The sequence below is a fragment of the Talpa occidentalis genome, unplaced genomic scaffold (assembly GCF_014898055.3).
Source record: "Talpa occidentalis isolate TD23 unplaced genomic scaffold, MPIMG_talOcc4v2.1 talOcc4.11, whole genome shotgun sequence".
NCBI classification, from domain to species: Eukaryota; Metazoa; Chordata; class Mammalia; order Eulipotyphla; family Talpidae; genus Talpa; species Talpa occidentalis.
Window position 1 is genome coordinate 91,492,293 of NW_023601104.1, and position 20,289 is coordinate 91,512,581.

General features: G+C 36.8%; 1 protein-coding gene across 10 annotated transcripts in view; it reads right to left on the bottom strand.

The window, feature by feature from the left end:
• TTLL5 (tubulin tyrosine ligase like 5) overlaps positions 1-20,289 on the bottom strand; it is a 259,441-nt gene that overhangs the window by 159,995 nt on the left and 79,157 nt on the right. For 7 of the 10 annotated variants that reach the window (XM_037503831.2, XM_037503829.2, XM_037503834.2 and 4 more), the window contains exons 18-22: positions 19,600-19,662; positions 14,902-14,940; positions 8,161-8,318; positions 6,882-7,188; positions 1,821-1,941 (exon numbers count right to left, since the gene is read on the bottom strand). In XM_037503831.2, the coding sequence (XP_037359728.1) occupies positions 1,821-1,941; positions 6,882-7,188; positions 8,161-8,318; positions 14,902-14,940; positions 19,600-19,662 (688 nt within the window). The remainder of the gene's footprint in view (positions 1-1,820; positions 1,942-6,881; positions 7,189-8,160; positions 8,319-14,901; positions 14,941-19,599; positions 19,663-20,289) is intronic. The other 3 variants (XM_037503833.2, XM_054691987.1, XM_037503835.2) reach the window with 1 other exon arrangement.

Sequence of the window (20,289 nt, forward strand, 5' to 3'; positions counted from 1 at the left end):
ACTTAAGGTGGGGCAAAGGACTGAAAGCTGGACACCAATTGGATCATTTCAAAACATCAAAAATGCTTCCAAGTGAGATTTTTAAGACCAAGGACCTTAGCCGTTCACCCACACCCATCAATACAAAAAAACTGCTGCAAGATGTTAGGTAGACTTTCTATCACTGTGCATTCTGTGAGTTATGTGATAAAGAATCTCTAACCCTGACCTGAGCTAGAGAAGGCAATTCAACATCTACATTCCTTATTAGCAAGAGCACTGCCATAACTGTCAGGTAATGGGGTAGTTTACTCTCTAGATATAGTCTCAAAAAGGCATGCTCATATTAAGCAATGACCCTAAATATTCTTGTAAAGGGCCCCATAAAAATCTTGTGTGGATTCCAAGTCAGCAGTTGCAGCAGATTCTTTTCTGAGCTTTTTTTCCCTTCTTGAATTGGATTTCGGTGCATTGTCCTTTCTGTTAATTTATGCCAGCTAAAGGAACAGCCCCGTAACCAGGGGGGTGGATTTCACAGTTCTACTCTGCTGTCTCTACTATAGGGTGGCTTCAGCTGTTATATTAAAACATTATTTTTTCACAGTGGAGTAGACACACTGACTCTCAAAAAGGCAGTTTCAATTTTCCACTTGGAAAAAGAAGAGCTAACATTTTCCACTGATGGTTGAAATATTTTTCACAACACTAAGGTTTTATCTCTGGCTTGGATTGGCTACTTTAAATTCATGAGCTGTTTTCTGGGATATCCATCATGTTTTTATAAGCAGTCTGGCATACTGTGTGCCTCTTGTATGTGGAGAAGGGTAGGGTCATCACTGAATTGGACAAAGGTGGAACTTTCTCAGTCTTAAAGGTTCCTCTCTTTCTGGTGACCCATCCCTAGGGTTAAACAGGCCATAAAAGGGCTGTAGCTTCTTCTATAAGCACTGAGCTTACCAAAGAGCTTGAAACTCCCTGTCATTCTGATTCCAAAATAAAACCTTGCCAGAGTATTAAATTCTAGGCATGTTCAAATGACTGATAGGCAGTTTACCACATACATTTGTTTCTAGTAATCTAAGAATTTTTAAGGTTACATCAAGTACTAATTATAATAAAGTACAAATCAAAATCAACAAGCAACTATAAATCAGAGACACACGGTGGGGGGTAGATATTAGGGTCGAAATAAGGGGGGGTGGGAATTATATGAGGACTATAATAAGATGAGAATGCATACATTGTGCAAAAATGAAAAATGATGTAAAAAATATATAAAATAAAATTTAAAAAATGAAGGAAGGATGGTATATTCTTGGAAGGCTTATATAAGATATAGTGCTGACTTTCAATGAGTGAACTCCACCCCTCAAGACAGAAAAGAAATGCCTTATGATGCCTGGAAACCATGGAAGAGCAAAGAAGGTGCAACTGTAACATCTAGGTTCAAGTTTCACTTTCACCACAACCCATGGGACAACAGGTAAGTGACTTCCCTTCTCTAGGTCTCCTGCTTCTTCATCTGTAAAATGCAGATGCTAATGCCTACCTCTAAGAGTTAATCAAATGTGTAACTGCCTGAGAAAAACTCTCAGTTGTATTCTATTCTCTGCAGGGGGCCTGACATCTAATCAATAGTCAATTTCCATTTTTACAATGAATGAGATGCCACATGTGATAAACATGGCTCCAGATCAAAAATTAGTTCACATTAAAGAGACATCTATAAAATATATGTGTAATGATTCTTTAACTGGAAGAAAATATTACACTTTACCCTAATAGAAAAATAAAGAAAAGAAAAAGGTAAAGTGAAAATATTCCAACAAGAAGAGCCTCACCATCTGTTCATCCTCTTTGGCAGCCCAACTGGCACTGAATGTTTGCCCTCCACTGTCTTTCATCAGGCGAATCTGAACATGCTGGAGATAGGCAGAGAATGCTATTCGGGCCTGTACTTTGCTATAGAAATCAAAACAACATACCGTTACAGGGCAGAATGGCTGGCCTACCAAACGTGTACTTGCATCTCTCAAAGTGGCCTTTGAGGATCTTTTCATTGAATGGCTAAGAAAAAAAGAAGCCCATCGTACAGTCACTGAATAAAGGTTTCTTCTAAACAGTACATGAGTTTTTTTTTTTATTATTATTATTAAAAGAATCAGAGACAGAGAATTCTTTTTTCCCCATTTTTACCACGGGGAAAAAAGTCGAACAAGAATTGGAAACTAGGTTTCCTATTCTTATACCTAATCTCTTTCAACTTTTAAACAACTTTCTGGGGGGGTGGTCAAAAATACTGAATCTTCACAAGAACCTATGTATTAACTTTAGAGAAGCTTCTCTGCCTCGGAGGCCCTTACAAACATACTTACCAGTTTTCACAATGTATGGCTTTTGCTATGGCAGCTAGTATGTCTATATGCAAAAGTCTCCAAAGCAGGAAACAGATAAATCCTACAAAGGAACTTTTGAGGCCAAATTTTAAGGTCATGCTTTTTTCAGCTACAAGACAGGAATGGTCAGAGCCCAGAACAAATGAGTGAAGTCCAACAGAGTTTGGCAGAGATGAACGGATGGGCTAGGACGAGCCCAGATGTTCAGCAGGAAAAAGAAATCCTTATATATAGTGAAAAGCAGCTCAGCACCATCACTGAAGAACCTAGCTGAGTTTTGCCTGGTGGTCTAGGTTAGAGACAGGGAAATCTGATTAAGACAGAAGTACCAGAAAGACACTGATAATTTTCACTTCAGTGCTAAATGCAGCAGATCTGTCTTCTTTCAGGAGAGATTTGGGTTACTTCAGCTGATCGGCCTTCGGATACTCTAGCCAAAATTACATCAGTGTAGATTAGGGCCCAACACAAACTTTGTTTACAATCCTCACACATGCAATCACTGAATTTCTACTCACTTGTGCCTCCAAGGTTCGGATGAAAGACTTGGAAATCATAAGAGGGTCTAGGTCTAGCTTCTATGTACGTGTTGGGGGGGCCTGGAGGGCATGGGAGTTAGGTTGGGAAGATTTACTTTTGAAAGTTTAATACCAAAGATTTTCAGCAACATCTCTGTCACTAACAGGGATGGCTTGTAGGACCACTATGATTTTTATGATTTTGAAATAATATATTTTCAAATATTTCTGAATAGGGACAATTGTTCACACCTGGAAACCACATACCACTTTGTCCTCCACCATTCCCATTAATTTTACGTCCATAAAAAATTGCTTTCATGTTGAAATAAATAAAAAAGATTTTTAATTTTGGTCAACGAATTCACTTGCAATAGAATGAGCTTAGAAAAGGCATGTCTCAGACACCTCCAAATACAGCAAAATAGCTAATTTTATTATTAGGCTTCTAATACGAAAACATGAAAATCTTTGGGATAAGAAAATTATTGCCCTGAACGTGAGATTTCAATCATTGTTTTGTTATAAATCAAACGAATAAGTACTGAGCTTTCTATTTCTACACATCTTATTAAAAAGTTGCTTGGGATATTAATTCTGAGACTGTATCTAAGGTATTGGACATATTGGTAGACTTGTCATTAGCAACAAATAAGCAAAAAGATGAAAAGGGGCCTCTCTGGTCGCAAGGGCTAAAGTCTCAGCTATCACTGTGGCATGAGTTCCATCCCCGGCCAGGGAGCTGACCCACATGGTGCAGCAGACCTCTCCTGTCTCACCTGCTGCTCCCCTCAGCAGTGTATTTCAGTAGATCTGCCTGTTCTGTTCCCTGCGCTGTCTCTGGTGAATCCTTTTACTCCCCCGCCCCTGCACCTCTAGCCTGTACCCCAGTTCTTGTATGCATAAAAAATATTTGAAAAAAAATGAAAGAATGAAAATTAGAAGATTTATACTGAAGAAATCTATTTTTGAAAAATAAAACCTATGTGTATTCTCAAAATGTATATACAAGTAGGAGGCTGGGACATGGAGTTTCAAATCCTTGCTTATGGTGGACTTTCCTCAGATGCTCCAGTCACCCATGACATGCCCCCCCCCCAAAAAAAAAATGATGGGCAGATCCAGAGAACACAGTCTGAGAACCACTGATTTACATTAACACACCCCACAATTACAAACAGTTTATTCACTGAAAGTGACATCCATAAGATTTATGTAGAAATCACTTATTTTTACAACAGCTAAGTAGAACGTTATTGCTGGAAATGAGCTCAGAATATAGCTCAGTTGCTTGTAAATGCTTTATTTCAACTCAGTGGAATCTTTTTCTCCCTTCCAGAAAAGTCTGAAAAACGCTTGTCTAACATATAAGGAAACTGAGGCATAGAGAAGCTCTTAATTTAGCCATGATGGGAGAGCCGACTGACAAGCATGGAAAAGGCCAGTGTGCTCTCCACCAATGCAACTATTCTCATTCTTCACCATACTGTTCCAAATATTAACTCTATCCCTCCAAACCCCAAACCCCAAGGTTACCCACCATCGTTGCAGTGTAAGAACTTACTTCTAATTTAGGAAATAAAAGCCATCATGTACCAATTAGTTTCCTTGCCCTATACTGCCATTCCTCTCATGGTGCTATCTTTGTGACTTATTAGAAGAGATACCCTCCCACTGGCCTAGTTCCACCTTCCTTTAAGACACCTCTTATTAATATATCAACTTCGTCATCTCTAATCCACTTCCCATCAAATCCTTCCTCTAGTCTATAAATTCCAGAATCCTTATCTTTAAAAAAAAAAAAACAAATCCTTTCTTGCTCTCTCTGATGCATTCTCATCGTCCTTTCATTGCCAAACTCTGAAAAAATCACTTGCTCATTTCCTCAACTCACAATTTCTTTTCCATGCACTAAGTCCTCCCTAGGTCACAAAAGCCTCTTCTTTCTTCTTACTCCTCATCCTACCTTGATTTGCCTGAGGCACTCTGCAGCTTGAGTCACTCCTGTTATAGCTTCTACCACACCCATTACTCCCTCCCAGTTTTACGTTCACCTCTCTCTCTTTTTTCAAGTGAAGTGTTGTTTTTTTTTTTTTTAAATATTTGTTTGTTTGCTTGTTTTATACAAGAGCCAGAGGCATGGGAGGGTGAGAGGATTCACCAGAGACAGAGCAGAGAGCAGAACAAGCAGACAAACCAAAATACACTGCTGAGGGGAGCAGCGGGAACAACAGGAGAGGTCCGCCAAGCCATGTGGGATTCTCCCTAGCCAGCCGGGAATCAAACCCTCACTGCAGAGGCTGTGGGCAGCTTCACAGTGCTGCGCTCAACCCGCTGCACCACCGGGGAGGCCCAGGTCCACCTCTCTTCCCAATATTTCTTGGTCTCTTCCCTATTAAACATCAGATTTCCCCAGGGTTCAATTCTCATCCTTTTCTCCTTGTCCATGCATGCTGAACTAAACCAGATTGGACAAGCTCATCTACACTGAAGTTTTTATTTATCAACTGTACAATCCCGCCCAACTCCTGACTTTCAAAGCTGCATTTCCACCTATCAACTGAATATCTTCATCCCAGAGCACTTCTACCTCACTGAATCCCAAAAGAAATACAATTTTACCATGAAACCAGCTCCAATGCTTCTTACATTAACTGAGAGCATCATCGAGTTGCCAAATTAGGAAAACTCAGTCTTTGACATTCCTACATTGAATCAGATACCAAGGTCTGTCAATTTTATCTTGCAAATTTCATTAAGTATATCCCAGTCTCTCCAACACAATAGCCATTGTTCTGATGAAAGTCTTCATCTTCCTGGCTCTGGGCTATTTTAAAAGTCCCTAACTCACGACTCTGACTTTAGTTTCTCCTCTTTTCAATCACTCTGCCACAGTGCAAGCAGAATTTACTTTCTAAATCAAAACCCAACCACATCATTCATCTGCTTGAAAATGATCCACATAGAAAATAAAGTACAGGCTCCTTTTCAAGTCCTTTATGATCAAATGACATCCACTTTTTTTTTTTTTGTCTCATTTCTCACTGTGCCCTTTTCTGCTAGTTTACCATACGAATCTGTATTTCTCAAACACACCAAGCTCATTTCAATTTCAAGGTTTTTGTACTTACTGTTCTGCCTGAAACATTCTGCTCCCAGATATTCATGACTTTCTCATCATTCAGAACACGCCTCACCTACTTCTCCATGCTTGAATACCACAATCTAAAGAAACTCTGTCCAATTTTTCTCTTTAACGTGACACCATTTTATTGTTTTCACAGCAATTCTTATTGCCTAAAATTTCCTGGTTTCTTTTTTTACTGTCAGTCTTCCCCACTAGACAATCAGCTTCATTACTATGTCTTGGTAAGAATACATTGTACCAATTGTAACAATACACAGCCAAGCACAATTCCTGGCACAGAGCTGGTGACCACTATTTATTGAGGGACTGAAGACATGACTATGCTCTCAGATCTCTGGGCCTGTATTTCCTATACCAGCCTCCCAGACTTAACAGTCACCTTGAAAGCCTCTGGAAATCCTACTCATTAGTCAAACCCTGGTCCAAATATTGCCTTCTCCCTCATGTCTCTCTAGCCCTTCCAAACAAGACCAATCACTCCTAAGAGTACTCTGTCCACTCTGGAGCCACAGCTCCAGCACTCTAAGTGTCCCTGTACTAAACTATGAGTTGCTTTGAGTTCTTTGACTCAGTTACCTTATGTTCTGAATGACTAACACTAAAACCCAGCAAAATACTGTTAGGCCACTGGGAGCTGGATTGTATTATGGCTATAAACCTCGGACAAGTAACTTTTCTAAGGCTCAGTTTCCTTAAAAGCAGTATCATATCACAATCATTATTTTCATAAAACTGTTATAAATAAGACAAGTGGCTATAAAGCCATTAGCAAAGTACCTGGCAGCCAGTTAAGAATTAGCTATTATCAGCTTTACTAGTGTAATAACAAAATGTTCATACCTGAGATTGCCATTATCTTGCAGGATCTGCATCAGGTTAAATTTGGACTCTGATTCCTGAGGCTCAATTTTGGAGCATTGTTCACCTTTATTACTCCACTCCGAAACTTTCATGGCATTTTCTTTGGGTGAATTTTCTACCATAACAGACAATGAGCGTGTGTATTTGCCTTGATTTTCTCCAAGAGACCCTGCAGACTCCTCCTGGGAAGCTTCCTGTTCTTCATCTTCGTTGTCTAATGCAACTTCTTCTTCCTCTTCACTCTCTGTCTCAGTTTTAACATTCATTTCAGCTGGTTGGGTAATCACTAAATGCGAAGAATCACTAATGTTGCTGAAAAAAGGATTAAATTTTCCTCTCTCCCAATACCTTCCTTTTTTTCCCGTAAAATCCCATTTTAGATCAGACTACAAATAAGACAAAAAACTACCAGCATACAAATGACACCCTCCACTCTAATATATTCTAAAAATCCATCAATGATCTTCAGGAGAGTCAATGTTTCTCATGACAATGCCGAAGGCAGAGGGCATCTCAGGAATCTCTATAGTATGTCAGAGGTTTTCAGAAAGGGACCATTCACTGGGGTACAAAGAGCAGGGGAGATATTCATTATCCCCTCCTTCACTGCCTTGGAATTGAACAAGAAGAGAAGAACCATATCTTTTTTATTCACCAGTGATTAACATGCCCAATATAGATGTGTAACAAAGAAGGGATGGAGGGAGAAAAAGGAAGGAAATCAGTCAGTGAGAGATAGACTTAGGCCATGGGAGACTCTGAGAGGAAGAAATTCCCCTTTGTTCATGTTTAAAATATTTAGGCCAATGCAATGTTAAAGGGTGATGTGAATTTAATAAACTTATTAGGAAAGGCCTAAGTTATAATGTTCAGGACTCCGTTAAACTTAAGTTAATATTATTTCTGAAATATATGATGCTTGATTAAGCGCAAAGCCCAAAATGTTTATGTCTTAGATATTCAATACCAACATTATAGAATGGAAAGTTTAAAATTTATAATGCTTTTGAAATTAAGTTTCAGAGATATATTCAATACCAACATTATAGAATGGAAAGTTTAAAATTTATAATGCTTTTGAAATTAAGTTTCAGAGATAAGACCTATACAAAAAACAAACAAACAAAAAACAAAAACAAAAAAACCTAAGCAAATGTGACCAGGGAGGTTCTGACATTAAATATTAATTAAAGAAGCTAATTAACTAGTCTGGCAGGACCCGGATAATGGAGTTTGGTGAAAGCTCACCAGCAGGTACCTGGGTATTTTGGCCTCATTGCTCTCAGTCTGCCATTCCGCCGTCTACGTTTTCGCACCTCCAAAGATAGGAGCTTTCTCTCATAAAGAGCAGCATGCAGCTTGGCTTTTGAATTCATACTTTCCACCTTCAATTCTGTTGTTCCATCAGCAGCCAATCTAGGGAAAAATAATATAGAAGCTACAGCCTTCAGAAAGATCTCTAATTTATTTCAAGGCTAAGCTTGACAGAATTCTGTAATGATGACAGAATGCAGATGGTAACTCTAGTGAATTAAAAAGGTCTGATAGATAAATGAGAATGGTGGAATCTACATTAAATCTTCACTTAAAGGCCTATCGGAATTCGTTAAATGTTTTGAACAGAAATACATCTGAAGGCAATATATAAGCATTTTAAAGCATTCAGCAATATTAGCTGACTATTCATTACAGAGTTCATCAAGTGCCACCAAATATTTTATAAGAATTACTGGGAGAGTTGGGGCCTCCCTGGTGGCGCAAGGGGTTAAGATGCAGCACTACGAAGCTATCTGCATGAGTTCGATCCCAGGCCAGGGAGCTACCCACATGGTGCAGCAGACCTCTCCTGTCTCGCCCGCTGCTCCCCTCAGCAGTGGATTTCAGTCAGTCTGCCTGTTCTGATCCCTACTCTGTCTCTGGTGAATCCTCTCACCCCCACCACACCTCTGGCCTATACCCCAGTTCTTGTATGCATAAATAAATAAATCTTTAAAAAACAAAGTTACTGGGAGATAACAGGTAATGTTTTAATTCTTAATCTGGGTAGTAGGTAGAGATCTTTATTGCTATTCATTCTAACTTGTTCAGAATTACACAAATGTTCTCTTAAATGCATATAACATTCAATAAATACAGATTTAGCAGAGGTTGAAATGAGGGGAGGAACGGTTCATTCCTGTGAATATAGTAGCACAGAGCTGACTGAGACTCACAAGGGAATGGCCTTAGTGAAAGGTTACCAAGACCTAAGGACACACCCAATCTCAAGCATTCCAATATAAATCTAACTCCCCCTTAGAGCCTACTTAACTACAGGAGGAAGTGGGGAAAAGTAGGGGCTCTCCAGGTGTAAAGTACAGATCAGGAGTTGGAGTCAAAGGCATAGACAAGGCAAGGCAGAAGATGTAGGACAAAGCCAAATTCTATCAGGTCATGAACGGGAAATGGGCTGGGGGTAGGGGGGGGACAGCAGCACATGACACATCCAAGAGAAGTAACAAGTTAGAGAAGTGACTACTATTAGGATCATTTCAGACAAGGACCAAGCAAAGCAGAAAGCAGACAAAGAAAATCATTAGGTCAGAAAAGAAGTATCCATTTTAGTGTCAGAAAACAGGCAGCCAACTCTGGATGCTCAAATCTCAAGACCTAACTGGTTGGCTCTGAACTCTCTCTTGAACTAAACCATAGTCTCTTTGAGGTCAAAAAATCATCCTCACTCTCTGGGTCTGATGGGAAGGTTATATCTTTTGGCCTATTTGGGATTTTTAGGGATTTCTGGGTAAATTGATTGGACAGTAAATCTTTTGGAGGCCTTCTCTCTGGAGCAGGATATTGAGCCAAGAACAGGGAAAGTTCTGACACTGGGGGCAGAAACGGGAAACAGGGTAATAAACTAAAAATAGTCAAAGCCACTTATCATAGTCCCACAAATGAACCTTCCCTTACACACACACACACACACATGTGCGTGCACACGTGCACACACTTGTGAAATCAGTTATTTTCAACCAAATAAATCAAATTTATTAGACTATAAATCTACGGGCCTCCCCTGGTGGTGCAGCGGTTGAGCACTGGGTTGTGAGGCTGCCCACAGCCTCTGCAGTGCCAGTTCGATCCCCGACCACCGGCAAGGGACCCACCAAAAAAAAAAAATATATATATATAAATCTAATATCTTAAAATAATAAGAAGCTTGAAGAAACCCTGGATATACAGATAAATCCTAACTAGTACAAGGAATGGAGGTAGGGAATACTAAGAAAGTGAATCTAATAGACAAGAATTATAGTTCTATGAGAGGTCATGCTGTTTGGCTGATCACTGGGTCAGTGATGCTTATAAGATTGCCCATCACATAGGTGACACACCATAAACATTTTCTAATAAACAGCTGAATTTCTATAAATGAATTTCCTGCAATACCTTTAACTTACATTTATTCCATCTTATTTTTCCAACATTTTATTATGAAAAATACTTAAAAAGTTTAAAGAATTGTACACTAAACACTCATATGCCCACCATGTAGTTTCTACAATATTTTACTGTATGTTTCATTGATATATGTCTATCTGCAATCACCCATTCTTCTATCCACCCATCAATCCATCACATTTTTAAAGCATTTCCTTTTTTAAAATAATTCCATGTCAATTTTATTTTTTCAAAATTGTGCACAGACCTAAGTGTACTTCTCTACTAAACACTTAAACATGCACATTATTAGTATCTAAAGTTCAGTATTTGCTTTGAGGATTTTGGATTGGGGACAGAGAAGATTGCCTTTTTGCTGAGCTAGAAACTACATACAGTGAAACCCTAGATATTAAATGTCCATCTGATGAGTTTGGACAAATGCCTAGAGCTATGTAACACCAACTCTAACATTATCCTCTCAGAGCGTTCTCATGCTTCTTCCCAGGAAACCCCTCCCTTATGCCCCTCGTGGAAGTCACAGTCCTCAATTTTTCATTACATGTTAGTTTTGCCTGTTCTAAAAGGAATCACATGGTAGCAACTCTTTTCTGTTGTCTATCATTCAGCATGTTTTTTGAGATTCATGCATGTTTTTATCCCTTCTCTTACTGCTGAAGATTAACCCTCTATGTGAAAGATCCACAGCTCATCTACTCTCTTGTTATTAGACACACAGGCTGCTTCTGCTTTGGGAATATTATAAATAAAACTATGATCATTTTGCACATGTTGTCTTGTGGTTATGTTTTCACTTTTATCGGGTAAAGATCTCAGTGAAACTAGCTAGGCTTTCTAACAGACTTTTTCTAAAGTGCTTGTACCAGCATTGATTAACAATGATTAATCAGAGTTCCTATTAGTTCCACAGTCTCACCAACATTTGGTATTATCAGTCATTTTCTCCCCCAGCTTTAATGAATTATAATTGACAAAATTATAAGATATTTAAAGTATACAATGTGAGTTAATGTAATTTTAGACATTCTGTTGGATATTTAGTGGCATTTCCTTTTAATTTGCAACTCTCTGATAACTAATACTGAGCATACTGGTTATTCATATATCTTCCTTTTGAAGCGTTTTGTTCAAATATTTTACCCATTTGTAACTGGGCTGGCTGTCTTTTTATGATTAGGAATCTTTCATTTTCTAGATACCAGTCCATTGACGGATATGTTTGATAAGTATCTTAATTCATTCTATGCCTAACTCATTTTCTTAACAGTATCTTATGTTAAGCCAAAAGTTCATAATTTTGAGGCTATCTAGCCTATAATTTCTTCCTTTTGTTTCTGTGTCTACAAAATTTTGCTAAGCCCATCATCACAAAGATGTTTTCCTCAAGAAGTTTTATAATAATAGGGATTTTGTCTAGGAGCATCTCTAATTTTTATGAGAGATAAGGGTTGCGATTCACTTTTTAAAATATGGTATACAACCTCATTTGTTTAAAAGTTTCCTCACCCCAATAGATTGCTTTGGGTCTTTGGTTGAAAATCAAATGTGGGTCTAATTCTGAGTTCTCTATTCTGTTCTACTGAGCAATTTGCCACATTCTTGAATACCATAATACTACAGTACTTCTTGAAGTGAGGTACACCAAGTCTTTTTCAAGATTACTTTGTACATTCTAAGTCATTTGCATTTCCAAATAAATTAGGGGGGGTGAGATTAATTTTTACTAAAACATCTACTAAATAATGACTGGGATTGCACTGAATCTTTAGATCTTGACAATAGTAAGTCTTCTAATCCATGAACATGGCATATCTCTCAGTTTATTTAGATCTTCTTTAATCTTTTTCATCATATTTAATGTTTTTTACTATATAGGTATTGAACATGTTTTGTTAAATTGACCCCTAAGGATTTCATATTTTCAAATGCTATTGTAAGTATAATTTAAAATTTTACTTTTGAATTATTTAATACTATTGATAGTATATTAAAATACAATAGGCTTAGTATAATGTTCTCGCATTCCAATAACTTGATAAGTACAATTATGTTCTTGTAGTTATCCTGTAAACAGATACCTTGGGATTTTCTACTAACATGACCACAACACGCAGGAATGATGATATTTTACTTCTTCCTTTACAATCTGTATGCCTTTTATTTCTTTTTTCTTAACCCTACTACCCTACTCCCCCCCCCCCACCTTCCTTGCTTTTTACTTTCTAGGACTTCTAGTACAAGTGAACACAAGTGGTGAAAGTAGCCATCTTATCTTATTGCTAACCACTGGGGGAAAGTTTTCAATATTTCACCATTAAGACATTAGTAACAGGATTTTTAATAGAAGGCCTTTATCACATTGAGGAAGTTTCCTTTTATTCCTGATTTGCTAAGAGTTTTTCCTTATGAATTTCACATTGACGAAGTTTCCTTTTATTCCTGATTTGCTAAGAGTTTTTCCTTATGAATTTCATATAATATTTTAACATCTAATGAAATGACCATGAGGTTTTTCTCCTTTGTTAATATAATGAATCATACTGGCTAATTTTCAAATGTTAAATCAAGCTTGCATGACTGGGAAAAACCTCATTTAGTCATATGTATTGTCCTTTTTACATGCTGGAAGATTCAATGTGTTAACATTCTTTTAAGAAATTTTGTATCTCTGTTCAAAAAGACATTAGTCTGTAACTTTCTGCTTTTTGGGAAAAAAAAGTCTCTGTCAAGTTTGCGTGTTATAGTTATACTGGCATTGTAAAACGAATGGGAAGTACTCCTTTCCATATATTTGACAACTCATGTAAGATTGCTACTATACTTCCTCAAATGCTTGATAAAATTCAACAATAAAACTACTAGACCAATGGTTTTCTTTGTAGGAAGGCTTTTTATTACAAATCTAATAGAGGTCTTTTCAAAATTTCTATTTCTTTTGTCAGTTTTGTGCTTCCTCTCACCAAAGAACTTTGACATTTTATCTAAATTGTCCCAGTGGTAGATATGGTTATTATAGTAATAGTCCCTTAATACTATGTCTGTAGCCTCTACAGTCATGTCCCCTCTTTCCTATCTGATTATGGTCAACTGGTGTTTGCTCTTCTTTCTACCTAAGAGTTGATCAATTCTGTTAACTTACCAATGAAAAAATTTTGGATTTATTTTTTATTGTTTGTCTTCTATTTAACTGATTTCTATAAATATTACTTCCTCTCTCCTACTTACTCTGCGTTACTCTTCTTTTTCTCTTAACTTCTTATAATGGAATGTTAGATAACTGACTTTAGTCTTCTCTTTTCCAAAATAAGCATTAAAAGCTATAAATTTCCTCCAAAGCACTATTATCCAGTTCAAAATATTTTCTAATTTCTCTTGTAATGTCTTCCTTGACCCATGGATTAAGAAATGTGTTGAATCAGAAATGTATTCTCTCCCAAATACTTTCACTTTGAGTAGAAAATACTAAAGATTTTCTACTTACTGATTTCTAATTTCATTTTGGTCGAAGAACATATTATACATGATTTTAGTCCCTTTAAATACATTAAGACTAGTTTCATGCTCCAGCAAATGGTGTATCAATGTCAAATTTCATTTGCTTATATCTCTAAGCCACCCAAACATCCCTACTTGTGGCAATATAAAATGAGTGGCCCAAAATGAACAGAGACCGAACCCAATGATCTTTAAATATTCTTGTTGTTTAAGATTTTTTCTAATTTCCAAATTGAAAGCATTATACTCTACAAACATATTTCTTGACTAAAGACTGGAGAAAACCTATAAACTTAGTGTGACTTTCATTTGGAAACAGGTTGCAAACTCAATTTCTCCTAGTTTTCCCTTAAGTGAATGGCATACCCTTTTTCTTCCTTAATGAAAAAGCAGATTTATGCTTTAAAGGATTTGGATGACAGTTTATCTTAATTCTTATAGGTAAAGCAAAAAGCTAGCTGTAGAAGGTCTCTTTCTCATCATTTTCATTTTTTTTTTTTTAAAGCAGTACAACACAAAGTGGATGTATGGAATGTCTCAAGCTCTCTATAACCAACGGTATGTGTTTAGGCTTGGGTTACAGTTATGGTTGTGATTCTGAGGTGGGCAAAGTCCTTCTAGTCCATCCTCTAAGACATTTTTCTCCTCTGCCAGAATATGCATTTTGCACACTTTTAGTTTCATGGCAAACTGGAAACAGTTCTGATCAACCCTATGAAGCACAGAGCTGAATACTACATGTATAGAAAGATGAAAATGCAGCTTCTTATTTGCATCTAAATGACAGTAATGTTGAAATCCCATTAGTACTTTGGTCTCTATTACACAGCTAAACAAGAAAACTATTACTATCAATTGAAATTATATACCTGTAGTCATTAAAAAAACAAAAACAAAACTAAGTTTGTAAGAAATTGCCACAGAGTAATGTTTCAATAAAAACATTCTATGTTATTATTCAAGCTGAGTCAAACTGAAAATGGTCATGTAAAGTATCATGCTTAGTCCCATGGTCATACACTATGCACATGGAAAGAATTTCTCAACTTGCAAAATCAGTTACCGTGTTCTTCCTGTCAATAAGCTTCTTCTTGGGTTTCCCCTACAGAAGTAGAAAGGACACGTGGGTTAGAGAGCACTATGCAGACATTCTCTCCTGGGTTCACACACACATGCACTCCCCTAAGATTTATATTGCAGATTCCACATGAAATTATGCCAGGAAAGGCATCTTTGCGGAGTAGAGAAATGAATTGAGAACATTCTCAGAAAAGGTAGAGAACTGCAAGTTTGAGGGAGGGTTATTGAAAAACAAAAGGGCAAGGATAAATGAATTCCAGAGACAAATCATAACAATTACTAGAATTACTTGAACAATTTGTGAATTCTAGTCACAAATCAAATCCCATTTATTCTTCATAACTATGTGGAGCAGGCTATTATTAGCTCCACTGATAAAAAAGAGCAGGCTCTGTTCATTTTGTGACATGCCCAAGGTCAAAGTATAAAGGGTTTAAATTTGAAGCCAGGACTTAGGTCTTTGGCTCCAATGCTCTTTCTACTTGCACTAAACAGTATTTGGAAAAGAACCCACTATCAATTCTCATGAGATTCAAAAAGGATGCTCATCAGAAATCGATGTTCCATAATTTAAAAAAACAAAAACTCTTTAAAAAAGAGATGCTATTGTCTCCACATTAGAGATGGGCGCTAACCGAAGGAACTGGGTGCCATTCATGTTCCAATTGGCTCTTTTAAAACATTCTCACATTTAATTTGCTTTCACTTAATAATATTTTTATTTTCCCCTTCTAATGTATTTATTTGTATATGTGTATATTTAGTCTAATTGTATCACTGTAACATTCACGTATTCACTGCTGCTGACCACATACTGAGTAATTCCACCAGCATAAGGAACCTCCTTGTATTGCCCTTCTATAACCAGACACTTCTTACCTAGCCCCTAGCTCCCCTTAGTCTGTACTCCATTCTAACACTGTATCATTTCAAAGTGTTATATAAATGGAATCACACAACACGTACCCTTTGGTATTGGGTTTAAATCAATTCCCTTTGTTGTTTAAAAATGTTAAAGCTATAAATTCCTTATGAGCCAGACAAAGGTTAATTTCTTTGACAAAAAAATCGATTCCTACAATTTCCTTTTTTCCTTACCACCATTCCTTACACCTGATTTATCACTTCTCCTTCCACCCTCCTTCTTAGCCTCAGAAAACCTACTTCGCTTTTGAGTGTCCACTAGTTTATAATCATTTTGCTTTATCGATTCACCCTCTATGATTTCTGGTTTTACATATGGCATTGTTTTTTTTTTTTAAAATAGACAGATGCAATGAATTTGAAGATTTTCTGTCTATAAAAACCTCAAGTGAAAAGCTTAAGTCTTCCCAAAATGTATTCTTTCCTCCTAATTTTTTTTCTATTCATGCTAATAGCAAATAGTTCTAGCAAATAATTTTAGCAAATAGTTTTCTCTAGTAATTTGGAATCATAGCTTCACATGGCAATTGCCCGGGTAGCTTTTAGCACAAACCAGTACTTCAGTCTAGGGTTGGGGCCAGAGCATATGGTTTGCCAGATTACCACGTGCTCCTAACATGCAGTCAAGGTTAAATTACTGTCATACCATAAGATAGTAAGATACGATATGCCTGAGCAGGGTGGGTAGGTGGGTGAGAGGGCATGGAAGGAAGACAAAATTAATCTGAAAGAAATGATTAGAAAATTAGTTTGAAAGTGACCTGACAATAACACAATGGAATATGTGAAAGGGAAAACATCTTCATATTGAAGAGAAAGCTGACTTACTTGAAGAGATTAGGGCTTGCAATAAATATGGTTATATTTTTAATGCATTAATATTTTGTATTTGCACTCACTAGGTGGTAGGTTTCTGATACTGGCAATGATGAACATTAAAAGCACCTCCTCTTAAAAAGCCAATTGTCATTCAAATAGACTAGAGAGTAAACAGGCAATGATAATACAATATGGGAATTTAAGTCACACTGAAGTGTAAGAAGGGCTTCTCCCTGTGTAGGTAAGAGGATGAAGGACATAACTAGAAGAATTCAGGGATGGATTAAAGGCTATTCCAAGGATGGCAAGCAAGTAAGGATAAGGAGGCGGTGAAAAGAAAAAGTAGACATGGCCATGAGTTGGTGTGGAAAAATGAAGATTAAGCTAAAATGACAGACTAGATCGTGAGGGTATTCCTTTGCTAAACTGGGAAATTCATGCTTGTTTGTTTTTAAATCAAAGTTTTAAGAATGCTTTATAAGCAGGAAATGTTAACTGGGGTCTGAAGAAAAAATTCAGGGAGTGCACAAATTTGAAGGGAAAAAAGGTATCTCTTAGCTGTAGTTCAGCATCTCCTTCATATACATGTTAGAAGTGATCCATAGTAGTAGCATATCAAAAGTGTTAACTTTTCTTCCATTAAATTTTAGAGTTGTTACAGGTGGCTATTGCCAATAAATGTTGCCAACACTTATTGTACTGTTTATTTTTTTATATATTTTTTAAAGATTTATTTATGCATATAAGAGCTGGGTACAGGCCAGAGGTGTGGGGGAAGAGAGGATCCACCAGAGACAGAGTGGGGAACAGAACAGGTAGACAGACCAAAGCATGCTGCCGAGGGGAGCACCTGGCAAGACAGGAGAGGTCTGCCTCGCCATGTGGGTTGCTCCCTGACCAGCTGAGGATCGAACTCGTGCTGCAGAGGCTGTGGATTGCTTCATAGTGTGGTGCTTAACCCCTTAAGCCACCAGGGAGGCCCTATTTTACTTTTTAAATTAGACCTGCTGCCAGGTGTTGTTATCAAATGTGTTAATAATGAAGCACATCTATTATTACATCTAAAATTTTTATTGTTGTGCTACCCTTAGGAGAATGTTTGAGAATTTTGGCTGTTGGGGGGGCAGGGTTCCAGATTGCCTGCTTGCCTTCCTTCTCACTCATGGGAATCTGAAGTGTGGAAAGATCTGGCCTTAAGCATAGAGTTCACGTCATTCTGGAAACAGACAGCCTGTGAGGAACCTCATGTAAACTACCTACTCTAAGCAAACAGCCCATTCCTTATAAAGATGACTGGACAACCACAAATCATCAAATATTTGAAGAAATTTAACCGTATAAACTAAGAACAATGAGATGTACAAACAGCGCTAATCCAGAAGAATTAAATATAATGCAAAAAAGGAAAGGAAATTCAAACTAAGACAATGAAAGAGATGAGAAAGGTTATTGCACATCCATGGACTATAAATGAGTCAAAAAACAAATAACTATAACTATAAGAAAGTAAAAATCAAAATCAACAAACAACTATGAACCAGAGACACTCTATGGTGGGTAGGGGTCAGGAAAAGGAGGGATTGGGGTCAAAATAAGGGGGTTGCAATTGTATGGGCAATATAAAAATAAAATTAAAATTAAAAAAAATAAGTATTAAAAGCATCTTTTCTATGTAAAAAAAATAATAAAAAATAAAAAATCAGATCTGGACAAAAAAGAAAAAAAAGTGAATCAAACAACACTCTCCTACGCTGGTAGGAGAAAACAAAATAGATACCAGTTATGAAGATCAATTTAGAGTTTAGAAAACAAAGCTACAGAAATCTCCCAGAATTTAAAGGTTAGAGACAATGAGATCAAAAGTATGGAAGAAGTATGGAAGATTTGCAAACTATCCAAAATTCATCTAACAAGGAGAGGAAAGAGAATATAATGGGAATATTTCTCTTAGTAGAAAGACATCTTTAGATGGAAAGGATTCATTCACTACAAAAAAAATAATAATCATAAATAATGAAAAGTAACACACCAGAGGACACAGCTTAGTCAAATATCAGAACTCTAAAGATAGAGGAACCACGCAAAAGTTTCTAGAGGTGGGGAGAAAAAAGTACAGGTGATACATGTAGAACTGAGAGTCTATGTCTTCCAAGCAAATCTGAAGACCTCTTTAGTTATATACTACACCATGTAATTACTTAATCAATAGAAATAACCACAAATTTACAAAGAGAAATTGCAAATACCATGTATTTCCTGATAATAGATCATGAAATTACAAGAAATTTGAGTATCTCTTATAAGAATCCTGCAAAAAAGCACAAATACCATGGAAATAATATAATTTCTCTAAATAACGAAAGTACCTCATTTTGATAATCAATTACTATAATGCACTTATGTCTCAGGAGCAACAAAATATGTGGGACTAAGCAGTCCCTGATTGCTTTGGAGGGAAAGCATTTGAATTCCAACACCTGTTTTCTATCATTTCCCCCTATTTTCCCCAGTATTGAGGTTATCAGTTGTCATTTCTTACAACTCACTGTATTTATCTTGTGAATTACCTCCCACCTTTTCTAATCTGATCATTCTAATCTCTTCTAGTCTGGAAAAACAGATCATCCTGTCTGTTAAAACCGTGTCTAAAGTAAAAAGGTACTGAGAAAGGGCCTTCTTTTAAAAAGAATAAAGTTTAAGGCACATGTTAAGAGTGTTTAAAGATCCTCCTGATTTAATTTGTGGTCTCTGGGAATATTACAAAGTGCTGAGAGTGAATAAATTCTGGAAAAATTAGGTATTGTATTTTCTGGAAGTTCCTTTCTATCAGAGATTTTACATAGAGACTTTTATATAGCTTATTTCCTTCTTTTGCATGCATATTTTACTAATCTTGTGATTTTATCCTACTAAACCGAGAAGACTGGCAAATCCCCACCTGTCCTGGAAGAGGCGTGTTGCCAGCATATAGTTCATGGAGGTCTTGTGTTCAAGGTAAGATCTGGAAGATAAAGAGAGACCAGTTATTTCTTGAGCTTAGTTGAAGAAGGAAAATACTGTATAGAAATAAAACCATGAATCAAGCACAGAAGTAGCAGGTTATTTATACACTATTTCTAAAGACATATTATTTCTAAAATGGCAAAAGAGGAGAGGTGCCCAAATCAGAGTAGCAGCAGAAACAAAATAATGAAGGAAATAGTGGACAATTTAGAAAATGAAAAGAAAGAAAATCAGCATTTCTTGGATTATCAAATAGTGATATACTAAATTCAGAATATAAATCTAGAAGATAAAAACAACTACAACTACAGAAAAATACATTGCATGGTAATTCCACTCCAATATGTATATATTCAGGAGACACATACAAGTATATTTATACCACGTCTTCCTTTAATAGCAGAAGGCCAGACAAAAGTCAAATATCATCAACAGGAAAAGGGAAAATTTAGCAGCAGTGTACCCACACAGGGGAGTATAATAAAGTGATGAAAAAGAATTAATTATAACTACATGTGACAAAGTGAATCTTAGTTACATACCATTGAATAAAAAAAAAGCAAGAGCAGAATTCTACTTCTATCTATGAGAAGGTGACTGCTGTAGGACTTGCCCTTCTACCATA